The sequence below is a fragment of the Polyodon spathula genome, chromosome 20, assembly GCF_017654505.1.
Source record: "Polyodon spathula isolate WHYD16114869_AA chromosome 20, ASM1765450v1, whole genome shotgun sequence".
NCBI classification, from domain to species: Eukaryota; Metazoa; Chordata; class Actinopteri; order Acipenseriformes; family Polyodontidae; genus Polyodon; species Polyodon spathula.
This window is the reverse complement of record NC_054553.1, coordinates 28,841,633-28,863,578: the sequence shown is the minus strand read 5'-3', so window position 1 is coordinate 28,863,578 and position 21,946 is coordinate 28,841,633. Positions and strand designations below refer to the sequence as shown.

The window sequence follows — 21,946 nt, the reverse complement described above, 5'->3', positions numbered from 1 at the left end:
GTGTGTGTGTGTGTGGTGGGGGTACAAAAACAACACTGCCTTCACTGCACTCCATCTGCCATAAAGGCAGTGATGAAGTCTAATTGCTCTGTAAAGTTACAACGCAAAGGCAAGGCTCCCACACCTGGCTTTGCCATTTTCAATCAGCCAAGCTTGGCCCTGTCCGTCATGTTAACTGTTCGGGGTCAATTAAAAACAAATGCGGTGCACAATGGCTTGAAAAGTGCAGCGCCAGTAAAGGCATGCCGGCTGTCACTGTGAAGTAAATAATAATTTGGATATTTGTGTTACCTTTTTATATGTTCCCTTTGATGTAACAAAAACCCTCTTTTCTTTCGAAGTGACAGGCGTGGTATATTGCAACAGGCAAGGGTCTGGAGTGTGACTAGCAAGCCAGGTGGGAAATATATATATATATATATATATATATATATATATATATATATATATATATATATAGATATAGAGGTGGGCCCTTACAAATAGAGCATCAGGTTGCCCTTACAAAGAGGTAGAGCAACAGGCATTGCTACATCAGAGAGGTTCCTTAAGATGGAATTAATTCTGTTATATTAGAACATGTGGCTTGCTCAAGGGACTGCAGAGAATTGCTGGGCTTTTCCAGTATTTGCAAACATAATGGTGCTTAGCAACACCCATTACATAAATATTATAAAAGCAATAGTAATTTACATTGTGTTTTACGGCTATACTTATAAATATTTTCAAATAGCTCCCCAATACCGTGTATATATTTTGTATGAAATGATGCATAATTAATAAGTGATTCGTGGTGTAAGGTATTAAAAATGCATGTGGGGAGATGATTGTAAGTAAAGTGATGAATCCGCCTATGTAAATGGAGCCGTTGATTCTTTGTTGCCTGCCTTTGAAAGTCTTATTCGAGTTCAAGTTAATAGGAATTGCTCAAGCCTTTAGCCCTTTTAGCTGAATGGTACTATACAATTACTTCCAGCTGTCTTGCATTTGGAAAACTGGAAAATGTAAATTACATTGCTGACTAGAAATAATTGTTCTGTTGTGGCTAATTTTACTAAATGGAGCTGTATGTTTTGTAGCTGTTTTATTGTTTCTGTTGAACCGGAATAGCTAATCATTCGACAGCTTTGAATCCGCAGTATGAATGCGATAGGTAACCATTAATAAAGCACTCTGCGTAAAGTCTGTGTACTTTTGATCAAGTGGTGGGGGCTGCTGTTTGAAATACAAGGGCTAAAAACATATGGTGTGTGTGTTAGTGCTCTACTGCAGTGCAACTCTAGAAAAATGTATGGGATTACTGTATAAACTAAATTCACACTAGTGTTTCCAGCAACAAAAAGTGGCAGCTGGTAGCTTAGGTAACCCCTTGACCCTGTGCGGTGTTGGATTACATAATGATAGACCGCCAGCCGATTAGAACGCTGTGCACCACACAACCCTATTGCGTACGCATGTACTTTTTGAAATAAAAATAATACTAATAGACTGATCCCACTGATGAACATGAAGATGAAGGAGCAGCATATGTGCTTAGGCTGTGATCATACGAAATGCCTGTGCCCCCTTTACCTGCTTCATAGGACCAGCGAGGGGGGGGGGGGGGGGGGGTCAGAGAGCACCTTCTAGAGTTCTCAGATGTCATTGTTTGGGGGTCATTCAGAATTACGTGGCAAGACAAAGCTATCTGATGATCTGATTTCAGCAACAGTTTGCTATAAGGTCGCTTGGCCACTACATGTTGCTGAACTTTGCAGAATAAATCGTTTTATACTTGAAGGACACCGTCCATCAAGGTAGGCTGTCATTCCAAAGTGTCTTCCCACGAAGGGTAATGCAGTAACTCTTGAAGCTAGCTGAAATTCAGATATGTGTTGAAATCAGTAGTCAGTTTTTATTATTCCCCAATTGTATGTCTATTGACAGTTATTCACATGCAAAGTAAGTACTGTATACCACTGCACCCCACCCCCATGTGTTTGTGCATATTTTGCCAGTATGATAGTATATGTTTGTACCTGATTTTAATAATTGAAGTAGTTGTGCTTCGCCTTCATATGCTTCACCTTGCTGTGAACTCTTGAAGAGCAGCAGGCAGGCATAGCTAAAAGCTGTAGCAATTTCATACCCGACAAGATGAAACGAAAAAATGAGGTGGTCAATTGTAATTTTAGATTTATGCAACAGATCCTGAGCTAAAGACAAGCCTTTATTATAAAAATTGCCCAGCAGCTTCAAATTGCACTTCCCTGGTGGTGCCTAAATATATGGTTATGTATCTGGTAGAGAACTGAAGTGGGTGTATGTGAGGTTCAGTGTAAGTAATAATAATAATAATTCAAAGGCAGCTATTGTTTTCACAATGTAGAGACAAAACCCAAACACCTGAGTCCATATTTTGAGGATCCTTATTGGGCATGATCTTCATTCCGATATGCTCTTAGAAAGCAAAAGAAAAACCACACACAAGTGAAGCTGCCATTAAAGAAAGGAAGATTGTGACTCTTTAAATAGCCAGTTAGTGGTGTTTGTTTGTTGTTTCTTCAGCCCTGCTGAGCAGAACACAATCAATTAGCCAATCCTAAGGCATGTGGTAGAACTCACACATGTAGTGACCCAAAGGTAAATGTTATTTTGGGTGAAGGTAAAGGTTGCTTTAGTTTGGTGAGACAAGTTTCATGTGAGCCCTCCAGGCACAAAACAAAACTACGTACTGCAATATCACCAATGAGAGCCAAAGGGTATCTTTATATTGCGGTATCACTATTGTAATCTCCTGTGGGGAATAGGTAGAGACAAATGCATGTGCAATACTGTGGTTGTCACATTTGTTTGTCCGTGATTTCTGTCCACAGCGTTGTACTGCTATACCATTTTAAAATAAAATGTGTTCTAGAACCTTGAGGAGTGTCAAAGTTCCTAAGGTTTTCAGAACCAGTTGATTGTCCAGTCGGGATGAAAATGGGTATTGGGAAGATTATTTTACACAAGGTCTTCTGGGTATCCAAATCTTATTTGAACGCTGTGTGAAACTTTGCATGATAAAGTTAATCCCTATGAAATGGCAGCTGTAATGCGATGGGTTTTTTTTCTTGGTGAGGGATATAACCAGCCTAGCAGTTCTCGCACATAAACTGTAGAATTGTAGGTGGGGCACGTCATAATCTGTCAAGTGGTGTTGTCATCCTATCAATACAAGCCATTCTTAATTGAGACATTCCATCACTGTTCTTGGTGTCCAGTGTAATGATATAAACAGCAGAGCCCCTCAGTAATAACAGATGGGTCTAGGAATGAGAAGTACTGAAAAGAACTGATGCGAAACAGATGATCGCGTTAAAAAAAAAAAGTCTTCACAAATACGAAACAACATGACACTCCACTTGATGTATGTACATCAAGCTCCACAGAACTTAATTACAGCTCGTTGTATGTAACAGTGTTAAACTGGAAACATATTTGTCACTTACAAATGCAAAACAGCTGTCCAGGCGGCTCAGAGTGTTCTCCAGTATATGCTTTAGGTTTTTCTGCTCAGTACAATGTCGTACGCCAGTTAGGGGTATTTTTGACATGTGGGTAAGGAACACCAAATGTATCTTTTAAAAGTTCATGAAATGGGGTAGAACTAAAGTGATGAATCACAGCAATTGGGTAATAATTTATACAAGTCAGTCAAACAGTGGTAATCAGTGTGAAAAATTCAAGAACTGTCTTTACTGGTATTTATATATTACAAAAACCATCAAAACACTTGCTTAATCTAGTTTAATCCACCCTGGAAGAGTCTTGTATATTCTAATGTGTCCTGTACAGTACAAGTGGATGGGCGTGTATTTGCAAACGATGTATTAATTTGTGACAGTGTTTTGTAAATATATGAGGCTTGGTTATATTGAAGCTGTGTTCTTCTTAATAAGCCAGAAAACAGGCAGTAAAGGCATCTGTTTATTAGTTCTTTTTTGTGTACCATTTTTCATATCTAGTGGTTCCAGATATTCATTGCATTAAGTGATGTATTATGTTTTTTTCCTTCCCATTTATATTCTTGCACCCAAGCACATACACAAGTTATTTATTTATTTTTTATGTGTGTGTTTCATACCTGCTGTGGAAACTCGTGTTATTATCTCCATAAAAGGAAAAGGCCACTAAAACCACAGAGCAAACAGTAAAAACTAATAATCGATCATGTAATTTTTGTGCAAGAATGGATCTAGGATGCTCTGTTGTTTGTTGCACCCAGGCCCTGTGTCACTGATTGCGGAACTAGGTTCTATTAAGCCCTTTATTGCAACCCTGCTGTGAACTAGGATTTTCTGTATAATTTCCACTTAAACGCTAAAACTTTAGAAACAAGCACAGGAATTTGTATAACATCAGAAAACCTATCGCTTTTTAATAATTAGTGTAGCATGTATTTCTGCATAAGATGGTATGAGCACAGTGTAATTGTATCTAGAAAATCCTGTTTAATGTTGAATGTGAAATAAATTGGCTTTATATTATGCACACGCTAAGGCTAATCCATATTATTTGGCCTGCCTGCATAATTTTGAGTGGACTGTGAGACAAACAAATACAGCAGTGACACTGTTCTTGATGTTTAGACTTCTAAAACCCTTATCTTTAGGATGGAAGGGTGTCAATATTAGTTAGCCAATTTTAAATAAATAAATAAATCAAATAAATGCCCAGCGCTTAATCAAATCTGCTTTAACGCATTCTGGAGAGTCCTGCTCCTCTCCAGTGTCTCTTGAAGAAGAAATTAAGAACCACGACTGAATAGCACTTATTTCTGAAAGAGCAAGCAGAAAAAAAGGCCCTCTTAGGTCGTAAAGCATTCCACACCACACTTGAGAGGGACCCCTTATTCCTCCAGCCTTTTTAACTGTGTTCCCAAACAAGGCAGAGTGCTGAACCCTGCTGCGATCCCTTTTGTTGAGTGCCTGTTATTCTAACCCTTTGTCTTCTTGCTGTCTCTCTTCTTCCCTGCAGTACTTTGAGGTTCCCTTTGACTCCAACATGAACAGGACCAAGAACAGGCCACTGGTTAGAGGCCAGATCAGGTACAGTGACCTTTTCTCCTGCACACCTGCCTCCTTGTGTAATGGGAGAATGGGGCGGGCCTTCCTCTCTGCTTGCTTCGCTGTCGCTTCCTCTTCTCCTGTTTACATAAGATAGCCTGTGAGATACAGTTGGGAGTAGAACTGCTGTACTGCTACAGAGCTGAGTTATGAGCACCGCACAAATAGAGAGCTATAAGTTTTAGTATATATACTGTTTAAAATTACGCTATTTGTATTTTGTATAATCCTCTATTGATTTTTCTGCTTGGAGTATTATTTACTAGTGATGGAAAGTTTATACGTATAAACTCTAAAGATGTTGTAAAACGTTTAATAATATGCTAGACATATAACCGGTCGTGACAAATGTCACTAAACACATATTTTTTATGCATTAATTTTAGTAATTTATCATAAGTAGTCTGTTGCGTATTACACTGCTCTAGTGCCGCAGTAAGGGCGGATATTATAAAAAGGAAGAGGTTTGGCAATTGCTCCAAAGTAGCTTTTCTAATTGGTGCAACAGAAAGGTATTGACACTGGGGCGGGTTTTAATCTCGGTCGATCTGGCGCTTCATTGGTGCACTGTGTGTGTTTATGCCTTTAGTAGGCATGGTATGGTATCTATTCCATGACAGGGTGTTAGTGCTTTTTCTGAGTTTGTTATATATTTAAAATGGCATCTTTAAACAAAGGAAGTCAAGTGTTTTTTCTGAGTTTGTTCTATATTTAAAATGGCATCTCTGAACGATAGAAGCCAAGAGTTTGTTCTATATTTAAAATGGCATCTCTAAACAAAGGAAGCCACGTTTAGAAGTATTTTGAGGAACGAGAAAACCGTGGTATGTAAATAATTATGCCAAACAAAATTGCCGTACCACAAAAACACAAGTTCAATGCTTCACAGTTTGAAATGAAAATATTCAGAATTGTTGTGGATGGAGCAACTGATGACAATAAAAAGCAAACATCCATAACAACATTTGCTATAGATTTGGCTGAACAGGGCGTGATCACGTTATCCCCTATGAGGACAGTGCGTGTGATCGATGTAAGATTATCCCAATACTGTGCCTACCCATAAAACAATAACAGCAAGACTGGAAAAATTAAACAAAACTGCAGTTGTTCATACAAAACTTTTAAAGGGAGAAAAAGTTTTATTTACCACAGACTCGTGAGACCCATTCCCCAATCTTCCCATAGGTGGAAGGCTTTTTTCACTTGAAATTGTTCTGTAAGCTTATGGACCGAATGGCCGTTTGTTTAGTACAATTGTTATTTGTATGTTGGAACTACTGCACTAAAATAAAGGACCCCTGAGACACAGTTCAAACAGGTAGGCCAGGCATCTTTTTTTACAATTTAATGTAAAGGTGTGTGGATACGTGAATTTCAATACTTTGTACGTTATTTAGTAATACTTGACCATATACAATTAACTGCACAAGAAGGCAAACATTATATTAATTACTTAATATATTACTTGACTGTGTGTTAATTTGGCATTTAAAATAGGACTTGTGGCAATGTTTGGGAGGTTTATGTACACTAGTACAGTATGTAAAGGAGAGTGGAGTTTGATTCGCGTACGCGGAAACTGTAATGCAAAAGTCCCACCCCTACTATCAAAGACCGCAAACTTTTAAATCTCTGAGGCAGACTTTTTAATATCAGTCACAATGCTCTTTACAATTCCAGAATATTGTGCTATTGTATCCCTGGTAATGACCTTTTCCAGTGAAAGTATTTCCAACTTTGTTTCAATTGTAAGCACAACTCGCTTTTGCGTTACTGTAGCCACTGTGCATTCGCATTGTAGAGTGCGTGATAATTATCTCTTTTTTACATTTTTTTTTTTTTTAAACCATATAATTTTGGTCAAAGTTACTTATTAAAAAAAAAAAAAAAAAAAACATTAGTAGGTTCCTGTTTTTTGTTGTTAAATTAACTTTTAGAAACACACTATTCTAAAAACAATTTACTATCAGAAAATGTATTCAATATGTATATAGTACCATATATAGTTATGTCTTAACTTTAATTACAACCATAAATAGAAACATTTCAGTATATACTTTGATGTGTACATGTTTTACTTTGTAACAGTCTTTGCGATTTTAAAACATGATTTGCTTATTTAGGGTTTATTTGCTTAGAAAATACTAATCATGGCAGTCAGAATCACAATGTAATATAAAGAGAGTGTGTGGGTGTGTGTGCGTGTGTGTAGATATGGTTTAAACGTTGACGTTGCAAAGTGTTTACACGTTCATAAAAATTTACCAAAAGCACATCCCTATTATTTACCAAGCTTAGTAACATTTTCAACCAACTGTAATGTCTGTTACCACTATGAGTTAGTACAGGCATATCATTAGTGCATCTGGTAAAAGGAATTGGAAATATTCAGTTTTATTCAGGTATCGAAAGTCAAAGTTTTGCGATTTCATTCTATACAAAATTCTGATGAAACACATTTCACTGGTTAATAACTGTAACCATAGAATGGAAGCCCGCTGTTTGTCTCTCTTCATTAGCGTTGAGGAGAACTGGAAACTGAAGTTTTAAAATGCATTGTCTGGAGAGAATACACAAGCCCATCACAATAATGAACTGCGGCAGTACAGACTCAAGCTGCTGTTTGTGTTTCTCTGCTGTCTGGCTGTCTGCAGGCTGTTCAAAGAGGATGACAAAGGGTCCAGGTATAGCAGGTGATATAAACTATGCAAAACAGCCTCTTTGAAATTGAAATAAAGGGTCCATTACAATCAAAACAACATCAAAAAGCCTGCGACTGCCACAGCTGAAGGGTTACATTTCCTCAGCTCTGTTTGGATAACTGAATATTTCTTGATAACTTATTTTTGTGTCTGGCTAGTATCCCTGTCAAAGGCCTTATGTAAACATTAATTAGGTAATTCCTCACTGTATTAACCCAACGAAAAGATTTTGAAAGGAGAATTTCTTTCTTTGTTGTTTTAAAAACAAATAAACAAACAACTGGATGTTATTTCTGTTTTATCTTTAGTATTTTTGAACGATTCTTTTTTTTTTTTCTCGGTCAGACCAAAAGCATATCCAATTTATTGCTGAAAATTTCTGAATACAAATTAAAGATACTGACACCATCCTGGAAAGAATGAGGGGGGTGTAGAATGCTGAATTGATGTTGTGTTTTCATTAGAAAAAGTTTTGTATGCAGTGCTTATGGACATTGAGGGATAACCAGTCTGTTAAGCACATTGGATGTGTTTTTAACTGCCCCACAAGCTCCACAGATGCACCTTAACCTTTCAGATCCAAAAAAAATGCCTGTGGGCACGCAAAGGGTTAGAGAGGTTGCCAGTCCCTGTTGACAGTAAGACATAGCCCTTTAAGACATAGCCCTTTAAGCCCTGCTTGAGTAGAATTTAGCAGATCTAAATCCCCTTTCACACTGGTTCTCCTACCTGGGTCTGGATCCGGGTCGCAATCCTGTGTAGTGTGAAACTACGTACCTGGGCTGGTCCCTGGTTAACCCGGGTCCCAGTGACCCAACTTGGGATCTGACAGTTTGACCCGGGTTGAGTGAGACAAAATGCTTGACTGCCATTTGTGAGCCAGTGCAACAACAAACAGCCGCACCTGCGTGAAAGTTTCTGGCCTGGGTAGATCATGCTAGTGTGAAATGGGCTTAAAGGGCTAATCCTAACCTGAAGGACCCTCTCTCCACAGACCTCTCCCCAGCACTGGTGGGTTTGTGTTGCTGACTTTTGTCCACCTAAAGACTGTAAAGAGCACTGTAATAATTTTACCAAGCCAGATTCGAAGCAAGGACTTCAAAAGTCTTTTGTTTTTTTTTTTATTGACGTTTTTTTGACCTCTGACTTTAAACACATTTTTTGTTCTTTAATTTAATCAAAATGTGTTTTTAAACGTCGGGTCACTGCATACTTGAATTGGTTTCAGTTGGTACTTCATTTATCATTTAAAATCTGATATCTGACAGCTTTTTAAAATAAGAATCTGCGGCTTTCCTAACGATTTTCTTATAATCTTTTTTTGAAGTAGGTGCAGATTTCTTGTGTGACACCTCATAACATCAGACTGCCATGGCTGGTTGTTTCAATTGTACATAATTGCACATCATTTTCAGTATGTTTTGCACTGAATATTGCTCATTCTCTATGTGCAAGACCTCAGAAGCAACGCAGTGACTCATAAAATGGGAGTCATCCAGTCACAATCAGATACAGCACTTTGATAAACCAGGAGCTTGCTATCCTTGTGATTACTCATTGTGCCCATGAACTTGAATTGAACACATTAATAGAGATATAAAGCAGGTCTGGCGATCCCATTTAACAAAGTCCTAGGGTTAGTCTTCTCTGTCATAACTCTGAATGCCTGTTGCATTTCAATGGAGGAATTCCTTTGTACAAGCAGCGCCATTTGTTTAATTGAAAATCCAGCACAGTCACCCCCCCCCTTGCATATCGACCCTGGCTGCCTGTATTTGTCGTAGTCTTTAATTGCTTCAGAGACAGTTGATAAATCTGAGGGCTTTGTATTTCCCTGTCATGTTAGGAAACTGTCCAGATGTTGCAGTTTAAACAGGGTGTCACATGCGTTGTGTTAAATGGGGACTCTGCTTGCAAGAAGGACTGCAGAGAGGAAGATGCAGCTCGAAGGGAGCCAGGTCCACTCCTCCTCTAGCAGAGAGGTCAAACTTGGTCAGGTCACTGGAACTCCCACCACCCTTGATGGCACGCCTCCTGATACCGACCTCTGTCCTCTGTTCCCGGCGTCGTCAGCATTTGATATTCATATTTCTGTTTCTGTTCTTGCGTTGTCTAAAGAAACCCCAGTGGGATGCTTTGCAACGCATGACCTTTTCCTGTCTGAGACTGGGAGCTGGCACCTCTTTTGAGTAATGTATACAGTTCACGAAATGACCCTGTTGCATTTTGTAAGAACTGCCACTAAATTGAAGTAACTACTGTTGTTTCAGAAGTTTTTACACATATTGGATGTGGTAGGTCATGGTGTATGGTGTTGGTAAGTCTATTTAGTTATACCGAGTCATTTGTAGACCAGGAACTTAAGGAAGAAAGGGGATCCAAAAACAAGTATTTTAAGTTCACGCCTTGTAGTTTGACACTAATTTAGACACATAATTAAAAACACCCTTATGTTTAAAAATCTTGCATCCTTTTTTTTTTTAGGAAGCTAGCATCTTTTTCTCTGTCTCTCCCTAACTAGCAGAATAAACTAACAGAGCTCAGGGTTACGGGCTCTATGGTTCTCAGTAACTGTAAAATGATCATTGTGACAGTGAGAGGGATACCAATGATCTTCTCAATCACCAGCCTTTCAACAACCAAATCCCAGGCTTGTACATCCAGCATTGTGAGAGTCTTGATGGTCGATTTTACTAATAACCCAAGGATTCACATGAAGACAATGTGTATACACACTGTCTGTTTGGCTAATACTGTGAGTGGCTCTAAAGCATGTAAAAGCACAGGCTTGCCTGTAGGCTTAAAGGGGCTGCAGTGTGAAAGCATTTGTCAAGGGTAATAGCATCCAACATTTTTTTGAACATTCTCGTTTAGAATAAATGAGACCTTTTAGTGTTAGCCCAGTAGACAAATTGAAGGCTCCAGTGTTTCGAATACCCAGATTATACTTTTTTAAAAAAATTATTTTTATTTTAGGGAACACACACATGGGTTTTTGGAAACAAAGACAAATAAAATAGGTGTCCCACAAACATGTTTTGCCCGGTTAATTGTGTTTTTTTCTTTTTCTGTCTGATTGTTTGCCTCGTGGCTGAAAGGTCACTGGTTCATCTGTCACCTGCCTAGGGGTTTGTTTACTTGTGTTCTGAAAGCTCAAGAACAGCACAGCGTCTGTTTATCATGAGCATCTTGTGAATGTGTAAACACACTATAAAGAGACATATACACAAGTCAAATTCTTCAACCTGTACCTGTGTTTTGTTGTGTTTGTTTGTTTGTTTCTTCATTCTTATTGCTGTGTTTTCTAACTTGGATCAGTATTCAACTAATGGATTGATTTGATCACATTTGATAGCTGACCTATGACCCATGGCACTAAATGTAGTATTTATTATTATTATTATTATTATTATTATTATTATTATTATTATTATTATTATTATTATTATTATTATTATTTTTCGTTTTCATATGTCAGTTTGTCATATTGCATACTTTAGCTCATTCCACTTTAAAACTGCTGCATGCTTTCTAATTGCTTTAATGCATGACTATTATGCGTTTCTTTGTAATGGGATTCTTCTGATAATGACAATCATATGTTCGGCAGATGGGATATGAAGTTAACAGAAATCTGCTGCGTAAGGAAGGACCCTTGGGCTAAGTGTACGATTGAAGCATATGAAACTATTTAATGCTATACAAATCAGTGTTTAGCATAGTGTTAGGGTCACACAAGCATATGCACCAAAGAATGGGACCATATAGATGCATATTTAATTTAAACCCTAATTGAAGCAGTTCTCACTTAGATCACCAGAACTGCACTCTTACCACGTTCCACTGCAACACGTATAATATTGCTAAATTCTTTATTCGGCTGAAAACTATTGTATCAACTTTTGTATTGGTTTTTGGTAACAGTGGCACAGTAGGATTCGTGGTCATGGGAAGTGAGACTTTGTAGAGTACCAGTGAAGGCATGAACACTGGAGGAAGGCAAGATAAAGAATGCCTTCCGATTATTGAGGTCTGAACATGAGCACGCTGTATGGTAATGTACCAACAGGGAGAGCAAGGAAGGCAATGCAGATAGCTTGTATGACAAATACTGTCAAGGCCTTCATGCACAGCCTGATGTCATGAGATCCATCTGTCTGCAGGGAAGTCCCTGGGTGTTGGCTGTGAGAATAAGGATGCGTCCTGTCTGCCTTGGTGTCAGTCACAGGTAATGCACAAGGGGTAGAAGTGCGATGTTGCTATAGCATGAGGCACTGAGAGCATAGCCTGTCGGAACTGCCTTTGACACCCAGAGAGCTGGTTGGCAGATGCTGGAACCCTGCCGTGCCGTGGGTTGACAGAACTGCCTGTGCTTTTTGTGTGTGTGAGTGCCTGTCTGCATGTGTTTGCGTATGTGTGGGTGTGTTTCCTGCTGTCTTAGTAACTACCCTTTTGGAATGAGTATCAACCTGTTGGTGGAAGTGTTTTCCATACAAACTGAGTTTTTTTTGTAATATTGTGATGAAGAAACGAATCACCCAGATGTTAAGCGTGCACCGTGCATGCTTTGTAGTCAGAGTTTCTTTCTGTCTTTCCCCAGCCCTCTCCACGCAGTGAGCTTTGCTGCAGCCTGTGCAGTTCCTGGCATCACCCTGCTCGCCCTGACAGTGAACCCTCTAACGGGAGCCCTGGGTGCCCTAAACCTCTTCCTGTACACCTGCTGCTACACCCCCCTGAAGAGGGTGAGCATCACCAACACCTGGGTGGGCGCCGTCGTTGGAGCGATCCCTCCTGTTATGGGCTGGACAGCGGCCACAGGCAGCCTGGACGTGGGTGGGTACACCATGTACATCTGCAGTGGAGGCAGTGTGTTGTTCTGCTTTGTTTGTTTAGATTTGCTGATCGGAATCCAGTGGGTGTCCCATGGGTCCGGTACAGACACAACAGTCACATTGTAATTAGTCCTTGCATGAACTGTTTGCTCTGAATGACAGTGGGTGAAAGTCTGCTTGTATATTACACAGCCCCCTGTACTACATATTGTGTATTTATTTATAATAAATAATTCAATAAAACACAGATTAAACTGTACAGCTAATTTTAAGATGACATCATTTCTATCTGATACAACATCGTTTCAGATGTCTGTAGTCCTATCAATATCAGGGTCTGCTATATATTATATGCATTTGTTGTCTACATGATTCCTAGCCTTTTTGTATGACCAAAATTCAGCTGGACCTTGTTTGTGCATTGGAAACCTTTGCTCATTTAAATACTTAAATTCACTGAACGTGTGTCTGAATCCATTTCCTATCAGATTTCATGCCTTTTCTGTGTTAACTTATATATAGCGCTTCGTGGCAGAGCATGCAAAGCACTTTAGAGATTAATAAATGGCATGTGACGAACCACATCAGAATTTTAAACAAAAACAGAGCTTTTTTTTTTTATTTAAAGGAAAGCACAAAAATCAACCATTTGCCAGCATTTTTCTATAAGTAAGTTAAATGCTTTACCATAAGCCTGAACCACCCATGGAGTGGAATTTCAATAGACATCCGATGGTCTTCACATCTACATGTGTGTCAGATAAGAGCATTTATTCAGGGTGGGGGGTGACTCGACTGATAACTCAACTGACACCACTAGGCTGTGTTGATCCCTAGTGTCCTAGAGACCATAGGCGTAAGATAAGGAAAATATTTATGCAACTGCTAATGGGGTGAGCAAGAGTAATTAATGGGTTAATATGGAAAAGATATTCAAATGGAACTGAGCCACTGAGATGCAAGATCTTTTTTCCAAGGCTGCCCTGTACTTGCTTCAAAGGTTAGGAAGATTGAATACTGCGCTGGACCCAGGGGAAATTCAACCAGTAGAGAAGACAAACCCTTAGGGCCATGAGATTTTTTTTAATGTCTGCAAAGTAGGCAACCAGGTTCAGCTGCTAATCCTCCCTCCAGCAGAACTTTGACCCCAAATGGTGACACTGTTGTGGCCTGTAGGTGAGACTGCCCTCAACTGAGCCCCCAACTGTAGCTGCAGGCTTGGACAAAATGTAATGTTTATCTTGTGCCACAAGTGGTCTGTTGAACTGCCATCAAGCAAAGTAGATTGGAAGTGCGTGTGCCTATATATAACACAGAGATAGGAAATGATGACGAATGGTACAGAAACTTGTTTTGCCCACTTCAGGTTCTTCTGTTCAAGATATGTAGAGTTTGTTAGTTAGTCTGTTCAGTGTATGTCATGTGTAAATGAAATTGCCTCCATGCTGTAATCGCTGTAGGGAAATCTAAATGAGGTATGCTGGGAAACACTCTAATTGCTTCATTTTTCTTTGATCACTTTTTCCTTGCAGCCTTATTTAAGAAGAGCTTTAAAGATGCAGACCAGAAGTTGGGAGGGGGAAAGCAAACAAATTAGCCATTATTCATTTTTAAGTTCTGTTTTATAGATGTTTCAGTTCCCACCCACCTAAAGGTAAAATACCGAGAGTATGAAGGAACAAAGAGTCGCTGAACAGCCTTGCTGTGTGTTTCCAGGTGCCCTGCTCCTGGGAGGGATCCTGTACTCCTGGCAGTTCCCTCATTTCAACGCTCTCAGCTGGAATCTGCGGGAGGACTACTCCAGGGGAGGCTACCGCATGATGTCCGTCACCCACCCAGCGCTCTGCCGGAGAGTGGCACTGCGGCACAGCCTGGCCCTCACCGGACTGTCTGTCCTGGCGCCGGCCCTGGACGTCACCAGCTGGACCTTCCCACTCATCTCCCTCCCTGTCAACCTGTACATCAGCTACCTTGGGTACGGCTTCTACAGAGATGCGGACCGCAGCAGCGCCCGCAAACTCTTCTTCTGCAGCCTCTGGCACCTGCCCATGCTGCTGCTCCTCATGCTCACCTGTAAGAAACACAGAGTGGACAAGGAAGGCGAATCCGTGGCTCACAGTTAACTGGCGTGGCACACGAAAACCACTGAGGCGTTTATTTTTTAAAATATCATTTTACCAAACAAACGATGATGTGTCCATGTGTTAATCAAGGAGAAAAATACTTGTTTGTGGATACATTGATACAGATATTCAGAGGGTGGGAATTTATGTTCTCATAACCTTGTTGACACACGCTGCTTCCAAGCCACAGCTATTGTTTTTTTTCAATAGATCCAGTACCAGTTGGAATATGAAGGGTACTCACGTATTAGGTAACAAGCAATATGCACAGGATTTGCTTTGTCCATATAACCTCCCTCCCTTACAGTTACAGCATATACTTCAGGGAATGTTTATTGCAATACGAAGCCCAGCTTGTGCGATTCAATTTGACAGTTAACACACTGTATTGCGGATTTCTTTGAGGTCTGTTAGTTTGGTCCTTGTTTGTTACACAGAAGACGATGATCGTGATAACAACACATATGAAAGCTGCATAGATTCTCAAATTATTGATTTTTTTTTTTGGTCTCTGCAAGCTTGTAATTAACTGTTTTTATATAACTTAAATACTTAAGGCACTGATTAAAACTTGGACAAAGTAATTGGCCTTGACTAGAAAACGCATAAACGGGTATAATGTGTGAACCACCAAATATGACCCTTAATAAAATACCATACATGATTTTTTAAAATTTTTTGGAGGGGGTTGTCTTTGTTTTTAACACAGAAATCTCAGCCTAGATGGCTGTGCTATTCTCTCATAAACTCTGTCTAAAGTATTGTCTTTCAGTACTCTAGTTTGGCCTCTGCTTACCAGATCTTCATTCAGAAGGACCAGGACAGTCACAGCTGTTGCTATGTACAGTACTAAAGCAATCTCCAGATGAAAATCAGTCTTGTGCCAACAGAAGATCTGTAATCACTCTACCACACCACTTGCGGCATCATAAGTATTCCAGATATGTTGTTGTAGTCGCTATGGTCAAGCATGTCAAGTGGTTTTGTAGTCCACATCTTGCAGTTATTACTTCTTCGCTGTGGTTTATCTAGAGCCTTCACTTTAAATTCAGTACCTTTTACATTTTACTTTGCTTTTATCTTTTTGTGACTTGCAAGTACTAGAAATACGTATCTTTGTATCTTTGTTCTGTTGTGCCCCTGGAAAAGAAGTGCTGACACTGATATCCACACAGCTCACAGAATGTAGAACAGCTTCCAAATTATAGTTCTGTTACACGTGCCCCCTGCAATTGGGAACATGTACAGTATATGTTATGTGTGTTAACAAAAAATCAAGTGCTGCATTCTAAAATGATGATTTCCCCAAATGATATTTCTGTGGCAAAAATTATGTTCAAAACTTGTGGTGCTTTACTGAATATATATAAACTAACTCTGGTGCAAGCTACATAGGACGTCCCCTGAAGGATACTTAAGGGTTAAGGGGAATTAAAATCACTGCTGAATCATTTAATCAACAGCATTTACAAAAAAGGAAAACTGAAGACTTCACTGCTTTCAATGGTGTGATCTCTTAAGTCTGATGCTAAATCTGTTTGCAAAAGATCAGTCTACAGTGTGCTCTTGGGTAAGCACTAAACATTTGAAGAATGTGCTGTATTATCTTGTGCTTTGGTGTATAGGCTGAATACAGGCCCACAGTTTAATATAGTTAAGGGTGTGCATCACAGACTTGGAGTACAACAACAGAGTGTTGGTTTAAGATTAGGATACAAGCGCTTCAGCAACAATGATTTACAAGTTAATGGTGGTGTTCATACTTTATTAAGAAAGTAAAAAACAATAATTGTATAAGCTGCTGCATTAATCACTGTTATAAACTGTACTTCAAACCCTTTCCAGAATATTGCATGTACAGTTTTAAAAACCTGCCACAGTCAACAGCCCCCATAAGATGTATGCATGCGTAAATATTATTCAGACCCCCAGGCACACATCAAAACCGAAACCTTATGTCCGAGGCAGGGGTACATGCTGGGTCCCATTGATTGCAAATACAGGACTAAAGTGTACAAGAAGTCTATACTTTCACACTTACCAGTGGCCGGATACACTGCACAGAAATGGCATTTCAATGCAGTGATTGCCTTACTGTTACTACAGGCACACTGGAATTCAACCAGCATGGTGCTGGCGCACGCTGCTTAACGTTTGCACGATGATACATGACACGGTTTGCATCGAGTCAATTACAAGAGCATTGTGTGTTTGTGTGTGGTTAATTACCGAAATACTGGTCAGGGTGTTGGGAATTGTGAGAAACCTTGAAATGAGATATGTTGAGTTTAATTTGTGGATATTTTCAAATATCAATATATATATATATATATATATATATATAATATATATATATCTAGATATATATATATCTTATATATATATATATATATATAAATCTCTCAGCAAACACATTTTGTCCAAGTCAGGTTTGTAATCTTAGACCACCATGAAACGTTAAATATTTATATTTTATTTTTTTTAAAGGTGTGATTTTTAGTTAGCTACAAAAAAAAAAAAAAAAAAATATATATAACTAAATAAAATAATAATTACATACATCTGTTGCTGCTAAACAAAATTTGTTTACCTAGATCCTTGAGCATGAAACAGCTGGTAATAATATACTTGAAGCACAAAGGGAGACGATTGTTTTATTGCACAACTAATACAACTTCACACTACATCAAATCCTGCCACAAATCGGAAACTCAACAGTTAACAGACAGACCGGGAATAACTCCGAGGGTAAATTGTATTAACATTAACCATGTCTTAATTCCAGTGCTCTCAGACCGTGCATAATATACGGCGTGAAGAGTAGGTATGTTTGGTTAAATGAATAATCGGGTACGTGTATGTTTTTTGGTTTGTTTGTTTGTTTTAAGTAAACCTAACAGAAACTGCGCTATTATTAAATTGTATAGGGTTGTACCAATCCCTAAATAACGATCTGATATTACATGCCTTTTCCCCCCCGGACATCAATAAATAAATGTTTCATTTTATTAAAAACGCCCTGGCCATAGCGTCCCATCTGGTTAATGCTAAGAGGTGTTACATTAAACTGAATATAGAAAGGAACAAATTGCATTACAACAAATCATGTGTCATTGAAAACCGGCTTGAAAGCATATTTGTTAAAATTAAAAGGTCTCCGTTGGCCGCGTGGAATGAGGGGTTATTTTTTGGAACACATGCAAGGGGCAGCACCTGCTTTCTAACGCCGGGGTGCCGACTTGTGGGCGAACTGCGGGTTCAGATTTTTCTTCAGAATTTAAGTAAAACACTGTCCGTGATAAATGCAGTAAGTTATAACCAAATTATCTTTCCTCTCAAGAGATCTCGGGGTCCTTCAGTGGCGCTTCCTCTGCTCCTCCGGTTCAAAGGGACTGTGGCGGGTATCAGCGCACAGAAGCGAAGGTCATTCATACAGCTCCCCGGGAGATGTTAACACATCTGCTGGGACCGTGGCCGATTCTTTCAGCGTGGTCTTGGTGCCCGTATTGTCTTTGCCTCGCCATGTAGAAGAGGTGACCTCCGCATTGTCGCCTCTCCGCATTCTCATGCTAATTCTTGGGACAGGAGAAGAGGCGCAAACAGATGTGAACCATTCGGTTTATGTTGTAGTTCATTTGTTACGCACTGTATAGCAAGCCTCTTAGCAGGATATTAAATATTAGCCAGGCCCATTCACCGGACTCTAGCTAAGCAAGTTGGGGGTCATGCGGTGTTTGGTGAATATATTAGGCTAAGGTGGATTTGTTAAGTGGCTTGCTCTTATTATGAATATCAATGTGTTGTTGTTTTTTAAATCGTGATACGTAATATTTATAGATAGGCCCAGACCTATATTTGTATTTACATATAGACCCTACATTTGGATTGAGCCTTTTATAAAATTAAAATGTTATGTAAGAAACATTTAAAAGGTTTAAAAAATTAAACAAGTCTCTGTATATTAACTTGTGTAAAAAACAAAACAATAACAAAACAAACAAACAAACAAACAAAAAACACCATTCTTAAATAGAATAACAGTCGTCAAAAACTTTATTAAAAGTTTGAAAAGAACGGGCTGTATTGTACGGGACCAAAATACACAAGCCCTCATTCTTTTTTCAAATTCATACGCCTGATTCTGCATTGTGATAGAGAAAAGGAGTGCAAAATTAAAGTGTAATATAACCGTTGTCACTGGGGGGAAAAAGGCTTTTTTTGTCCATCTGCTAACCGGACACACTATAAGTTATAACACACGGGTCCTAATTTGTATAGCGGAGATAGGTAGTGCCTTTGCCGCAAGCAACATGCGGATCACACACCACAGGAAAACAGCAAAACTCTATAACACTGTAATTGCACATACGGGTATATTAAAACAGCCTCAATGCTGGCGTGTGTGTGTGTATATATATATATATATATATATATATATATATATATATATATATATATATATATATATATATACAAAACTATTGTTTGTTTGTTTTAACGACCAAAGACCCATCGCCACATTAAATACAATACATTGTAACCATGCGCTCGTGAAAGCGCATACTTTACTATTGATTGACACGGTTTGGCACACTGTATGGAACCGGGCGCTGGGCGCTGACGTATTTCCTATTTATTGCATGCTTATTTCAGCATAAAATTAAACCAGCAAAGGATTACGTTTATAGCCTGAAACTATTTCAACAGGTGCCTCTTTAGTGGGAAATATAAGCTAAAACACGGATAGTATAACAACTCATAAATCGACTCCAGTTGCTGTTCTGAGGAAACAAATGGAAAACTCAAACTTTACGCATGGAGCAAACCCTCATTCAATCTGCCACACAGTAGCGGGTTAGCCTGCATAGCCAATATTGTTTACATGGTAGGCAAAGCGTAGAGGGTTTTTTTTAACTGATGATGATGATAATAATAATAATAATAATAATAATAATAATAATAATAATAATAATAATAATAATAGACTGTTTAACTGCTCAATGTCGTGCAGATAAAAAGATATGAATCTAAACCTCCCATGATTGGTTAAGGATTAGTGGTTTTATTAAATTTATTTTAGGTTAGTAACTAGCCAAACTTACATCTCGGTAGATAATACATGTTTATTCAATCCAGTGATTTCTAACCCCGTGGTTATTTCAGTCTGTATACAAACACGACTATCACTCGCCAAGTATAGCTTGAAATGTGTTGACACAAGTAAACGTTTTTCACGATTGATGTATGTTGACATTATAATGCAGTATAATTAGGTGTTAATTAAACAAAGTTGGTAAGGAGCAAATAACTTCGTGGAGTCTCAAAAAAAAAAAACGATCATAAAAGGGTTGGTTTATAATAAGTCATATGTTTTCGTTGTAAAAAAATGTTGTTTTTTTTATCCGAAACATGAGAAAAAATCCCATTTCAATTAAAATTAATTTAATTAGATTGTAAATCGAGTTTAATACATTTTAAATGGTTTACAAAACGTGGGCACAAAAGTGTATGTAAACTTTCACTCAACTCTTGTTTCCTGAACCAAATCCCAGTCGTCTCATATATATATATCAGATTTATATTATTATAGATATATATATATATATATATATATATAATATATATATCCTAGGTCCGAGTAAATCCGTATTAAGGGGGAAATCGGACTCTAGAAGAGAACGAAAGTGGACGCCGTTCTATTCGTCACGGTACGTGTGCTTAATCACAGTGTGTATCAAGCAAAGTTTTACATTATACAGCTAATCGCATCGATCATATGCACCACTGAAACGAGGCTGGGTTAAACTGAACTTTCTTTATCTAAGGTCAGCAAACTATTTCCGGAATACAAACTATATGTAAATAAGTAAACAAATACATTATACATAACTTATACATTAATTAGACTTTTTTTTTTTAAAGTTGTTATTCATTTTCTAGTTCGTTTATCCTTTTTGCTGGTGTTTGTTGTAATTCATTTGCATGTACAGCTATGGCCAAAAGTTTTTGCATTAGACCTTACTGGATAACAACGAATACAATTTTCAGTTTACTTGGACGACTTTATTACAACAATGCAATTGTATAACTAAAAAAAGTTTGGCGAAACATCAAAAAAAAAACGGTAGATCCATTGCTTTTTTTTGAATTTTTTAATTTTTCAATGTAAAGGTTTGAGTTGTACTTTTATAACATGATAGTTACCGACCAAATCAGAACCTGGAATAACTCATCATGTTGCTTCATAAAGTCAAATGAAACCTGCTGAATAATGTTACGTTAACATATTGAATTACACACCGCTTTGTAGTTTTCCATATACTTAACGAAAAACTTAAAACAATTAAAAAATGTTACATTTCTAAATCTAACATGAAATATTGTAGCTTGATAGTACTATCATCTGGTAGTTCTTTTGCGATTGCGAAACTTTTCAAATAACACAATTACTTTTAGAATTTTTGTTATAATATTTAAAGGTCAACCTTTGTAACATTGTTTTTTATGTGCCCGACGCTTATATATATATAATATATATATATATATATATATATATATATATATATATATATATATATATATATATATATATATATATATATATATATATATATATATATATATATATATATGATATATATATAATATATATATATATTAGAATAGATAATGTATATTTAGATAAATATAAATGACATATTGTATTGCGGATTATAAAGCCTTTAATAAAGACTTTTTATAAACTCTTTTTATTTACTGTAAAAAAGTATTTGGAAAATTTTTTTTTTTTTTCTTGGTCGCATGGTTGTATAAAATAAAAGTTAAACATCACATTTGTATGTTATTCATAATAATGTTAATCATATTAAAATCCTAAAATAAACATGTACAGTATTTAACCAGTTACTTCATCAATTTCTTATATATAATTCTGTTTTTTTTTTTTTTTTTTTTTTTTTTTGCAATATAACATTATTTTAGCGGCAGCGTTTTCTCGAGCTTTATCTAAAAGGTTTCCAAGTCTGTGGTCCATGCACCTTCATCTTCTTAATAATCTCTTCTCATGTTTTGGGCTGCTCTCCCTCATAACGTCTTCATTTTCGTCTGTGTTTCATTCCCCGTTCTCTCATGTGCATACTTAAAGGAACGACGCGCAGATATACCGGCGAGAAAGCTGTCATTTGTGAACTCCTTCGTCG

General features: G+C 37.9%; 1 protein-coding gene across 1 annotated transcript in view; it reads left to right on the top strand.

Annotated features, from left to right (window-relative positions):
- Positions 1-16,987, top strand: part of LOC121295775 (protoheme IX farnesyltransferase, mitochondrial-like) — a 44,059-nt gene extending 27,072 nt beyond the window's left edge. Inside the window, exons 5-7 of the mRNA XM_041220805.1 lie at positions 4,999-5,069; positions 12,393-12,625; positions 14,341-16,987. Coding sequence (XP_041076739.1) covers positions 4,999-5,069; positions 12,393-12,625; positions 14,341-14,747 — 711 coding nt within the window. The 3' untranslated portion in view covers positions 14,748-16,987. The remainder of the gene's footprint in view (positions 1-4,998; positions 5,070-12,392; positions 12,626-14,340) is intronic.
- Positions 16,988-21,946: the final 4,959 nt, after the last annotated feature.